The sequence below is a fragment of the Lampetra fluviatilis genome, chromosome 53 (genome assembly GCF_964198595.1).
Source record: "Lampetra fluviatilis chromosome 53, kcLamFluv1.1, whole genome shotgun sequence".
NCBI classification, from domain to species: domain Eukaryota; kingdom Metazoa; phylum Chordata; class Hyperoartia; order Petromyzontiformes; family Petromyzontidae; genus Lampetra; species Lampetra fluviatilis.
The window spans coordinates 5,531,448-5,544,004 of NC_136327.1; the positions used below are offsets into that span (position 1 = coordinate 5,531,448).

Genomic DNA, 12,557 nt, shown 5'->3' on the forward strand with positions numbered 1-12,557 from the left:
TGCAGCCAGCTATGGCTGCAGAGTTTGGTGGTACATGTTGTTTATATCGTTTATTGTGAAAATTCGGTCACAGTTCCTATGATCACTGTTTCATTGCTTTTATGGCTTTATTTTGGTGATTTTCGAAAAGTTTTTTGGTTTGCCCATTGTTTGTTGGAGTACGGAGTTAGACTGATGGCCTTAATCTAAGTTGTCTTGTGGTTGTTGTTGTTTGACTTGCATCCCACTGGGATTTTTGCACACAGTGTTGGTGTACGGTGCTTTTTAAATCCTTTATAATAAGTTCACTTGCTTGCTTGCGCGCTTACGACCGTGCAAATCTTTCGGTCGTTTTTTAACCCACTTCCCGTGATCCAATCGAGCTTACGTTTTCCACACAGACTCGTTGTGCGTGACAATAAATGTTCGTGAAAATTTTTTTCCAAAATTTTACACTTTTTAGGAAAAAAAAAATTATATTTAATTACCAATTGCTTAATGGTGGCAGGCAATCATCTGGCCCATAGGTGGCAGCCATCTCAAGCCAGAGGACGAGAGGACTCTAGCCGCCACGCATATAAAGGATTTATAGTGAAAAACTTTGTTTTTACGGGTTAATTTTTCTGCAATATTTTGCTGTCTTTTCTTGGATTTTCTGTTTGCACTTAGTCACATAGTCACTTTAAGATGTTTTCTTGTTTTTGTTTTTTGTTTGTTGCAGTTGCACCCGATTCAAGAGCCGAATGGCTCACAGGACTATACCTAATCAATGAACTTGACAAATGCGTTAGGCGCGCATGCGCAGTGAGCGGCAAAAGCTGCAGTCGCGGTGCGCCGCGGATTTGAGGGTCCGCGAATAACGAGGGCCCCCCTCACTTCCCTCGGTGACCGCGGATTTCAACTCGGGGTGTTGAAACCCAAGAACCGCGCGAAGCCCCTCAGAACCGCGCCGGGCGCTGTTGGTCTCCAGCCGAAATCCCTTCGCCCAAGAGGCTTCGAATCGCGGCCCGGATGGCTCTCTTTAAAGCGGCGAAGTAAGTGGAGGCTGCCGATAGGCGTAGCGGCGCCTTTTAAAACATCGTTGCAACATTTCGAGGGTAACCTTGAGTGGAGAACTTGACATTCAGATGACACCTTGACGGCTGACCGAGTAGGCCCACTGCGGTGCCTATGGGCTTGTCTAGATTTTATACCGTCGCCAGGCTGCGCTCGCCCAGGGGGACCGCAAGGCCGAGCCGCCTCCCTCCTTACGGTGTCTCATAATATTAAAGTTTACCGTTATTTATATAATTTGAGTTTATTGTTACGTTTGTAAAATGTTACTTTGTCCGTGGGTATTGTTTGTGACGTTTTGCTGGCGCTGATGTGAGACGAATGTTAAGCGAGGCATATGTCAAGGCTTTTACTGTGTGCTCTAACCATGAATACAATACGTACATTTTAACACGTAGCAGGCTTTCGCAAACAATATACACAATATAGGTTTTTTTGGGGGTTAGATCGCGTAAATATAAATGTGTCATTAAACTCGCCACCACCCGACACAGCCAATTAGTAAGGTTTGTCACAAACACATAACGTGTCAATTCGTTACTCGTACAGCACACCGGTGTGTTGGAGAGCAAAGCCACAACATTTCCAATCTAAGTACGACGTTTCGCTAGTAATTACAACTGGCTTCATCAGGCGGACAGCCATCTGGCTGGATTTGCTCTCCAACACAGTCGTAACGGAGTGGCATTTTCTGTTTACATGATAAACCTTACTAATTGGGTGTGCCGGGTGGTGGCGGGTTTTAACGACACATTTAAATGTATGCGATCTAACCTAAAAAAAACTGTATTATCAATACGTACATTATTGCAACGTTGCAAGATGCCGAATATCGCTTGAAAGTATGCGTCTTCCACGTGTTCAATACGTTTTTAATTCGCTAATCTGCTGTACGTAGACGGTTACTGTTGTACAATTAGTTTGTGATTATCGTGTAGCAATAGTAATCGGTAGAATCACAATTTTGTATTACTGGGCAGTATAGATTATTAGACATTGTCTATGACCAATTAATCTGGAATGGTGCCTGATGCAGGCAGTGATGAGAAGGAAACTGGCACTATTTGGACACATATGTAGGGTGAACACCATACCGTTTCAACCCATACGGTTTACCCCGTATTCATGTACAGGGAAATTGAGTTTTCAGGTCCATACAGTGTACAGCCGTTTCAATACGGGCAAAAATGCTTTTTGTCTTTGTGTTTCTCCCTTGTGATGAGACTTTGTAGGATGAACGTTGAGATTTATAAGGGCACGGGGTGACCAATAAGGTCTGCATTGGTCTGTAATAAAGTAGGGCACTGACAAGGGGTTGACAGGTATGGAACAACAACAGGAACATGTCAAGTGCGTTGTTCGGCATAATGGAAGGAACCGGACAGATGGGAAGACTTCACAGAGAATGGCGACGACAACAGATCGGTGCCAGAAAGATGTGGCCAGTAAATTTCGATTGAAAGCTTTCGTGACTACAGGGATTCATATTCTTGGTTCTTTCGGTAAAGTCACTTAGAAGGGAACTAATAAAATATTTGTATTAAAGTCACGTAGAAGGGAAATAACATATTTTATTATTTCCCTTTTATGTGTCTTTACCGAAAGAACCAAGAATATGTGGCCAGTACTTGAGCATATTGGCACCAGACAGAGGCAAGTGGAAACAAATGACGACATGTGCAGTGGACACGTCACGGGCTATCTGCCCATGGCTCGTGATGTGTGCGGCCTGATCTCGAAAGCTAAGCGGGGATTGTGCCCTCGATACTGGTTTTGGATGGGCCACCACCATATATTAAACAGGTCGTGATTATTGGCTGCTCTGCTGCTACGTTTTGACCAACAGATGGCAGCCGGGAAGCAAGCTCAATGATTATACCGAATTGTACAACTAGACTTTCGCCAACGCTTGGTGAAGTACTGTTGGTCATATAACTCCCACGACCTTCATGGCTTTGTGAGGCCCTCCTCCAGCAGTAGATCGGCAAAACGGCAGTGCATAAACAATAACCCCCTTTACTACTGTCATCTTCTTGGTTCTTTCGGTAAAGTCACGTAGAAGGGAAATAATATAATTATTAAAATAAAACATAATAAAATACAATTCTCACGACGTTTCGGCCACAACGCAAGCAGCCGTCCTCAGGTGAAGAACAGGTCTGTCGGAAAGACAGCATCTGAATGAACACCACCAAGCTTGGCAGCGTATATTTAAGCTGGGTTAGGGGAGGAAGGGTGCATTGACAAAAGAATTTGCATATACTGTCATCTCTTAGCAATAGCGGTGGTGAAGGAGGTGATGGTAATATAGGTTCCAATAATAATGGTAACAATGGATATGATAATCGTGGTCATCGTGATAACGTCTCTTGTGATGGTCATTTCGGTGATGATAAATACTATGGTGTTGACGGCAGTGATGTTAATAATATATGTTATGAGTTATTCTGGTGGTACTGCACAATGTGCATGTGGCTGTGGTTCTAACGGCAATGTGACTTTTCCCATTAGGCTGAGCGTCAAGCTGGGGTTGGCTGGAGGCGCCGTGTACGTTGCGAGCTCGCAAGGCGTGTTTCGTGATGGCGAGGATGGGGAGGGAGCCCTCTCTCGCCTCGGGGACACAGTCAGCCCCGTGCTGAATAAATACTTGGGACCGTACGTGGGCCCATACCTGCCAAAGGTGGGAACATCGCACTTGGAACACAGGCATCCAATACTCTTATGGCCATGACATAGCAGTGCAATTTTATAGGCAGTCAACACCAACAGTAATTGATCTTCCACAAAGCTCATGGTCCACCCTAAATCGCATCCCTCGCACAAACCATGGCAGATGCGAATACCTGATGCACAAGTGGAAAATGTAAAACTCTCCAGTGTGAAACTGTGGTCATCCAGAACAGACCGCACAACACATAACGACGCAATGCCCGATGCACAAATACAAAGGAGACATTACAGCGACACACTCTGCTGCTCCTGATGCGGTTGTCTGGCTTGACCGCCTGAATGTGAAATTGTAGTTGTTGCTCTACATCTACATCAGCCGTATGACAGAATAAGAAGAAGACCAACAGTAATTGCCGCAGTTCTTTATTGTATCAAAAATGTATCGACCCAAATCCCAACAAATCTGATTGCCATTTTACCAAGTGCGCAACTCCGATGACAGCTTACAATGAGATCGCAGGGGTCATGTGACAGCCCGAGGTTGTGTACTGGACATCTGTGAAAAAGAGCTTTATAGCTCATGGGTTTCCTCCAGTTTAAATGTTCCGATTCCGTGAAGTACACGTTTACAGATCAAACCTCCGTCACTCTTTGCCATTACCGTACCATGGTGTCATAGTTGCCCATAGTAAATACATTGCAGGTGACAACTGCAAGCAACAGTTGCTATGAAGTTTGCCCTTGAAAATTATGGCGATCATCACCCTAACACCACACTCACTGTGCTCTCCATATGTCAACACCCACCCACGGAATCCTTGAAACTTGGATGATTTTCCTCTGCCACTCTTGTGAGGCGAGATTACACCCACTTCGTCATCAGCACCCACTCAGATGCCCACAGCAACCCATGGTGGCTCGTAGGCACGTAACGGATGGTTGATTGTACGTATGTATGGGTATTCTGTATGGATGATTCACCTTCCCCCCCTCCACTTCCCCGCCAGCCATTCTATGAATTGTTACAATTCTGAGTTGTAATTTTAAGCATGAATTGGTACTTTTAAAAATATATACTATTTTTACTGCCTCTATTGCTTCTCTTCATTCGCTATGCGTCAACATTTACTTCAGGTTAGTATGCACCATTCTAGATTTGAAGTTTTCGGTAAAGTCACGTAGGTGAAAATAATAGTAAAATAAAAGAAAAATAAAGTGAAAACAACTAAATTAAATCACGACGTTTCGGGCGCAACACAAGCGTCCTTCATCAGGTGGGGACCACCACAGCGAAAACAGTTGCTTAGGTACGCCGAAGAGATGGCTTTGACAAGGGTTTATATAGCTGCGGAGGATGGGGGGGGAAACGATAGCAGGGTGAGTGTGGGGGCCGGGCGTGGGCTGGAGAGGCTAATCCTAAGGGTGGACCAGAGGTCGCAACCGGGTACCCAATACCCTTACCCTACCCGATACCCGGCTACCCGTACCCAGCCGGGTACGGGTACCCGTTTGCGACCCTGGTGCGGCCGGGTACGGGTAAGGAATCAAAACCCGTTTGCGACCTCTGGGGTGGACGCAAGCGCTCCAGGGCATACTGCTCATACTGCTCCTGTACATCGGATGGGGGGGGGGGGGAGAGTCGGATGGGGGTACAAATTTGCACGATTGAAACACTGCACGTCAAATGTTTTATGTGTAAAGAAATGTATCTATTGTGGAAGGTCACCTGCTGTCCCTTCTAATCAATGTGTAATCAGACTTGAGTGGAGCTGTCTCGATTGGCCGATTATGATGCGTTGTTTCGTGCAGCCTTGAGATCCCATCTTTCACACTGCAATACCCTAAAGTATGCCACCAGGAGGTGCTCTGTTCATGCTGTTTACTGCTTGGCATGTGCATTTTCTGAGGCCAGCAAACGCAAACTGTTGTTGGAATGCGCTCAATGCCAAAATAGAAACAGATAGTTATACTTGCTGACAGTTCATCTTCCGTTGAGATATGAACGTGGATATATCGAAGTCATTGATTCTGGAAATATCATCCAAGTCAATGCTAGGACGCTCATGCGATAACTTTGCAGACTGGCGTGGTTACTTATCTGTCTGCTTGTTTAAAAACCTCAATATATGGCACTAGCATGAATATAAACAGGGATTATTGTATATATTGCCACATTGTCACAGGACATTATAGCGTGTAAAGAACACAATGTGTTTGTGAATGTTAAATAGAAGGCTTTGCGTTCTGTTCTGAATGTAACGCGCACACATTCTAGCAAAATAAAACACGCACGACTTTGTACAATGTTTATCCCGTATTTATTTTAGTCCTATTGCACAACCCGCTCCGTCAAAGATTTGTTGTTTCATTTGGTTAGTCGTTGCTCAGTTTAGCTCCATGACCCGTGGGGAATTTTCGCTGAATATTTGTGCGCAACATAAATAAAGTAACGTTTTTTATTTCACAAGGAATCTTAAACCTCCGCAAACTTTTTTGGTTTTTACGTTCGTGCCAAAACGTGTTGGAATCCATCTTGTTACGGCTCACTTTGCTCACGCGTCCCCCGGTGTTTATGAAGCTTGTGCCGTAACTCACCGTGTGACAATTTGCAGGTTCCCAGTGGTGTGGGCGTCTGCGAAACAGTGAAATCTGCCTGGAACTCAGGTATTTAAAGAACAAACAACGTGACCACTGCAGGTTTTAAACACATATAGGCGCGCCCTGCTGGAGTTTCGGCACGTGGACTTCCGTGCTGCCGCTAAGGCATCAAAACACTGTGGTTGCTTCACAGGCAGCTTGCTGCGCATGGCTTGAGACAATACCGAAACACGTTTTGAGAGAAATGAAATTGGAACCGAACGTTATCTTGGAATGCTCATGTGTGTTCTCAACTGCAGGCGTTCACACCTCCATATTGGCGCTGTCGAATCTGCCCCAGCGATCGGGAGAGTGGGCGGGCCAGGGCTGGACCTACGTGCGGGACCTCGTCAAGTGACCGCCAGAGTCCGACCCACCTCGTCGCACCTCTCGCTCACAGTCGACTAAGTTGTTATTTTTTTTGTTATTATCAGGCAAAGCTTTATTTGGTTTTTGCACGACCTGTGGTGAAACATCAACTGACATGCGACGGTGCCAAGACTGCGGCACGTGGCTGGGTGACCGGTTAGATTTAAACTACGTGCGAGAGGTGCTTTGTTTCTGAATGTTGGTGGATGTTATAACTGAGCCACTGCTTGGCAGTGGTCATCACTATGTAGGTTTCACTTAACTACACATACACATTCGAAAGACCTTAATAACATATCAGGAGACATAGTGTGTCACCAGTGGCGTGCCGTGGCGTGGTTGGCATGAGCTCTGGTGCAGGGAATGAAATTGGATCCCCCCTCCCCACTGCCATTGTTACATTTTTCCCTCCCACTCCCATTGTAGCCCCGTGCCTGGGCAAGTCTGGCTCAGTTTGCTCTAACGCAATTGCCCAGCCTACACACCCGATATCTACGCCCATGAGCATGACATTAATCACCACATTTTTATCCATTCTTAGTGTTAATTGATGAAGCTAGGGTATCCGTACACACACACACACGTGGGTGCTGCGCAGGTTGCGTTCGTATTCCCAATTGAAAAGTAATGAAATCGAGGCTGATACGAGTTGGCAACTTTCCCGCAAGAGGTGCAATCGGCAGGCGTAATTGAAGAGGGCACAATTTCTACGTCGTTACACAAGTCTGCGCCATCTTCGGTTGCCTGCTGTGGCCACACCTGCTAAGAGGGAACAATTCAGATCCAACGTGAGATATTTTTCGAAGCACCACCCATCCCCTACCAACCTTAATCTCCACGCACGCCACACAGCAACCGTTGCCGTCCACGTTTGCGTCTGGAGAGACGAAGCCTACGCTATTTATAATGATAATAGATTTTTATTTTTAGAAGCTCAGCAAATGGGCACAAAACTATCAGGCTCGTGTGACGGGTTTCCGTTTTTGCGTTGAGCACGTGGGAGTGTGCAAAACGCGACTTGCACTGCAATCCGAGTGGGGAGCACTAGCGATTCCAGAGATGTGACTGCGCAGTTGGTCATGGCGTATCGACGCTACCTGTTGGCAAACCAATTCCAACACTTCCCCGTTTAATCTTTAACAGATGCTTTTCATTGAACGTAGGACATCGCCAACTGTAAATGATGAGAAGATCATCCAGCAGAAAAGTGTGTGCAGGCTGGATATAATGAGCAATATTACATGCATACGGTGATTGTTATCGTAGGCTAAGTCTTTCCATCTTGCCTTGCATGAGACATGGCATGACCACACTGCGCGTATAACGCACACGGCCTTGTTTAAAACCACCGAGTTACATTACTTTGGGCCGCAGTAGGACAATTAGACAACTCTATACCGGTTTCATCAATGTTAGGATTAATCACGACAGTATAGCCATGGTTGTCCTTGGTGTTTTATTTTTTGGATTGGTGGCATTGTTGAAAATCGCATTTTGGACGTTGCATACGGCCTCTGAATAAACTCTTAAGATGCAAGGTACAATGACACTGACTCGATACTTCTTGTGTGTAGCTGGGTGGATGAATAACAATATAAAAGGCTGTTTGTCCAGATTAGTTTAGCCAGGGATTGGCTTCTGGTGACACGATGGATTGCTTAGATGTGTACATAGAGTTCACGGTGGTTCGCGACTAATGTGGGCGATGGTCCGGTTGGATTTTCCACGATTGAATGCTGTTCTTTCTTTGGATTTGTACGGAAGGTCGTGGGGTGGATCTGCAGTGAGACGTGAGGATTCAATATAACACGGGCCAGCGTTTTTTTTTAAGGTTAGATTACATCCCTTAGGTTTTTCAGTGGGATGTTGGTGTCCGCCAAAATCTCTCGCCATTTCTCCCAGGATGCTGAAGCCCGAATGTGTAAGAGGGTTCTCTGGCTTTGCTCAAGAACGACTTGCTCCATTTCAGGTGGTGATTGGGCGGGTCCCGTAGTCTTCATGGATGGGTTGGCCCTTGATGAATCTGCATTCACGATTGGCTCGCGCAGAGAGAGTAGCATATTCTTCGGTCTTTCGGTAAAGTCACGTAGATAAGTTCAAAGAAAATATTTAAAAAACTACGACGTTTCGATTGCAACACAAGCGGTCGTCTTCAGGAAAAGGGTTAGCTTTCAAGGCAAACTGTTTATAAGGGTTTTAAATGGGCATAGCCCAGATGTCAGCAGCCAATGATAATGTGAGTGGTGGGCAGCCAACCCGACCGGTGGTTGGTTTTCCACCAATCAAAGGGCTGCCAGGTGAAAAATAGCATGTTTATGAGAGATTAGCATATTGATGGAAGTTCGCAGAGCCGCAACCAAGAGGTTGGCGCGTGAAGTGACTGAGTGTGAACCCTGTGAACGTGCAAGTTTGTAATGGGCGTAAAGCACAACTAACATCGGAAGGTGGTAGGATGGGAACATCACAGCGAATTATGACTTAAACTTGTTGATAACGTCCTTCCAATGATTGCTCAGTTTGTACCCATCTTCTCGGTTGAAATTGTGTCTGTCTAAAAATGGATGGCTTCATGAACGAATCTTTGTTGATAGCCAGTGGGCTTGCAAAGTACCTTCGTCTTAGAGAAATCAAGTTCGTGTGAGCTCACCGCATTCAAACAATGATCAGCCACGACCAAGGTATTGGTCCTATCGTGTTTCAGATCTGACATTTGGGCTATGCCCATTTCAAACCCTTATAAACAGTTTGCTTTAGAAGTTAACCTCCCTTTTCCTGAAGACGATCGCTTGTGTTGCGATAGAAACGTCGTAGTTTTTAGTTTTTATTATTTTTGTTATTTTCTTTGAACCTATCTACGTGACTTTACCGAAAGACCCAAGAATATGAATTCCTGCAGTCACGAAAGCTTCAAGTCAAGGTCGGTGACAAGGCCCGCAGTATAAACCACAGATACGCGGAATCTGCTTCACAGCGGACTTTAAAGATCAGGTGATGTTATTCCAAAGAACAAAAAAGCGTAGAGATTGTGTGCTGCCATCACGGTCCAAATCTGCCAAGTTCGAAAACTGGACTCGCAAATCACTCAAGTTCAAGTCCATTTATTAGGTATAGCCCTGTGAGCCATTCGGCTCTTGAATTGGGTGCAACCGCAACAAACAAAAAACAAAAACATGAACAAAAAACATCATAAAGTGAATATGTGACTGAGTACAAACAGAAAATCCAAGAAAAGACAGCAAAATATTGCAGAAGAAAACACTGTACACCAACGCTGTGCAAAAATCCCAGTGGGATGCAAGTCAAACAACCAACAACAACAACCACAAGACAACTTAGATTAAGGCCATCAGTCTAACTCCGTACTACAACAAACAAACATGGCTAAACCAATACACTTTTCGAAATCACCAAAATAAAGCCATGAAAGCAATGAAACAGTGATCATAGGAACTGTGACGGAATTTTCACAATAAATGGCATAAACAACATGTACTACCAAAACCCTGCAGCCATAGCTGGCTGCATGAGTCACTCCACAACAGCAGGAGCATCAATCGGAGTATTATAATTTTTCAAAGTTGGTAAAAAGCTACATGGGCATCATCGCACCCCGCTGGCAGACGGAGTGGCCGCTTGCAAAGCCGGTGGTGTTGCTGCGTTCTACCGGCACTGCCACTAGGACAGCTGCCGCTGGAGGTTGATCGTGGCTCGACTGCTGAAAGGGCACCTCGAGATGTCCTGCTTTGGAGTCGCGGTATAAATTCTAAGCGTTGATGGTGACGCTGACGAATTTACACGTCACTTTTTTGGTATTTCATAGCTCCGTTAAAGAAATGTGCCTTGAGTGAGTGTCCGGGTTGCTTTTAAACCATGGCTGTCTTTGTACATTGTGCCCGAGGGACGATTGGAACACTTGAGGATATTCAGTTCGACAAAGGAGCCTTTGTCAAAGAATTAAAAAAAAAATATTCTAAGCACTTCCCACCGATATAAACACTCTCTTTGTTTAATGGGCCGGGTTCGTCAAATTGGAATGACTCCAGCGTGCCACCTGGATTATTTCCTTCACGGTTGTTTTGTCCCGATGGAACCTTTCCCACAATTCGTTAAGCCCTATTTTTTTAAGTATTGCGTAAAGAAGTGGTTCTTAACCTTTACTGCAGCATTTGCACCCCTGTCATTCTCAATCGTTAAAACAACCTCAATAAAAAAAATTACCGAAATACATCAGTTTGATGAAACACAGTAGTTGTACTTATGTGCCCCTGCTCAATTTGTGTTTAGATAACACTGGTCAACACACTTTTTCTGGCATAAGGTATTCCAACGGTTTTAAGGTAATTTTGGGGTGCTGATTCCAAATCTGGCATCAGTTTTTGTCTATCACATCAGGTTTTTGAGATATCAAATATTGCATTTTCAATAAAAACTTCGGAAGAAAAATATTAAATAAATGTGGATATCTACATAAAATGATATTATAAACACACTATCCTAAAAATACAGCACCATATTTTAACACTAAAGCAGTCACTGACTCGCAACAACTTGAAATCATAAGTGCAAGAGTTAATTTCGGGTAAAATCAATGAAAATGGGGTATGCCGATAGCATAAACATGAGATGTGATAGAGCAAATCTGAGATCAGATTTGGAATCAGCACCCTGAAATTAGTCTATAACAGCTGCAAAAGTCCAGGCCAGAATTTTTTTTTTGTTGACCAGTGTTATTTACCTTCTACAAAAAAACTGGCCACGTCTCTCATCTCCCAGAAAGGGCATCTCGCACCCCCAGGGAGTGCGTGCACCCCAGGTTAAGAACGACTGATGCAACGATCGCTCAAACACCCGCGTACAAACTGAATTAATAGCTCCGTCTCTGCTGTGGAGGTCCTCTTGGCTACGATCCCTCCTTTAGCTGCCACTCTGTCGTTAGTCTCGGCCATCGTCCGCTTCCAATCGTGGCGTGCCCTGTTTAAGATAAAAAAGCAGTTCTAAATAAATAAGTTTTTCAATCTAGATGATTTAAAAGTGAATAGCACCAGTGGCTTCCTAATATCGGAAGAGCGTTCCAGACGGCCGCAGAAACGCATCCGAAAGCGCGCGATGCGATGGCCTGCAGGCTTCGTGACGTCTCCAACTTGCATTCACGTTCTCGAATTCATGTGTTCCTCTTTCTGCCTCACAGTATAATTACTGAAATTAACCTCTCCACGCTTTGTTCTTGTTAGTTTGGTTAAAGTTACGCCGCTTTAGAGAGTCTACATTGGTTTGGACTACTGGTTTATATGATTGACACCGCGTTTTTTGTAGGTTGGTGTTGACAGGTCACGAGTTCATATCTTATACTTGATACAATTTGTTAAATTAAGCCGTAATATCGTACACTGGTTTCGATGCGTCTCTCTGGCGTGTCTGTAAGGGTGTATTGTTGCGTCTCTGTCTCTAAGTCTGTTGATCGATGTCTCTCCGTCCATCTCGATGTGTCTGGTTCTCTCACTGTCTCTCTAACCACACCTTGTCTGCCTCTGTATGTCTCTCCGTCTCCCCGTATGTATCTCTCTCCATCTCTGTCTTTACGTGGATGACCCCTCCATGTTGTCTGCGTCTTTGTTACTCCTGTTTTTCCCTGTCCATCTCTGTGCGTCTTTCTCCACCCATCTGTCTTTCTCCCTGTGTCCACGTTGCCTCCACTCTTTCGAATTTGCGTGTCATCCTTGCGCAGGGGCCATGCTAATCTTCTCTGTATCGTTCCAATGTTAGTATATGTACTGCCGGAGCAAGTACCGTCTCTCTCTGTGTGTGTGGCTATCGTTCTCATTGTGTCCGCACGTGCGCCCCTCTCTCTC

General features: G+C 44.9%; 1 protein-coding gene and 1 non-coding gene across 2 annotated transcripts; one reads left to right on the forward strand and one right to left on the reverse strand.

Annotated features, from left to right (window-relative positions):
* The first annotated feature begins 871 nt into the window (after positions 1 to 871).
* Positions 872 to 8,252, forward strand: MICOS13 (mitochondrial contact site and cristae organizing system subunit 13). The gene is made up of 4 exons (XM_078879286.1): positions 872 to 1,013; positions 3,544 to 3,712; positions 6,315 to 6,366; positions 6,600 to 8,252. Exons 1-4 carry the CDS (start codon positions 991 to 993, stop codon positions 6,695 to 6,697), a joined length of 342 nt encoding a protein of 113 aa, XP_078735412.1. The 5' UTR covers positions 872 to 990; the 3' UTR covers positions 6,698 to 8,252.
* A 4,136-nt stretch (positions 8,253 to 12,388) lies between these two features.
* Positions 12,389 to 12,495, reverse strand: LOC144949381 (U6 spliceosomal RNA). Its single transcript, XR_013640274.1, has one exon. It is a non-coding gene; the product is annotated as a U6 spliceosomal RNA (small nuclear RNA).
* Between the last annotated feature and the right edge of the window lie 62 nt (positions 12,496 to 12,557).

Bases quoted from the DNA above. Each gene is read 5' to 3' on its own strand.
- MICOS13 (XM_078879286.1), top strand. From the start codon at position 991: ATGGCTCTCTTTAAAGCGGCGAA. The intron at 1,014-3,543 runs GTAAGTGGAGGC...TTTTCCCATTAG, and splicing joins GCTCTCTTTAAAGCGGCGAA to GCTGAGCGTCAAGCTGGGGT. The intron at 3,713-6,314 runs GTGGGAACATCG...GACAATTTGCAG, and splicing joins TGGGCCCATACCTGCCAAAG to GTTCCCAGTGGTGTGGGCGT.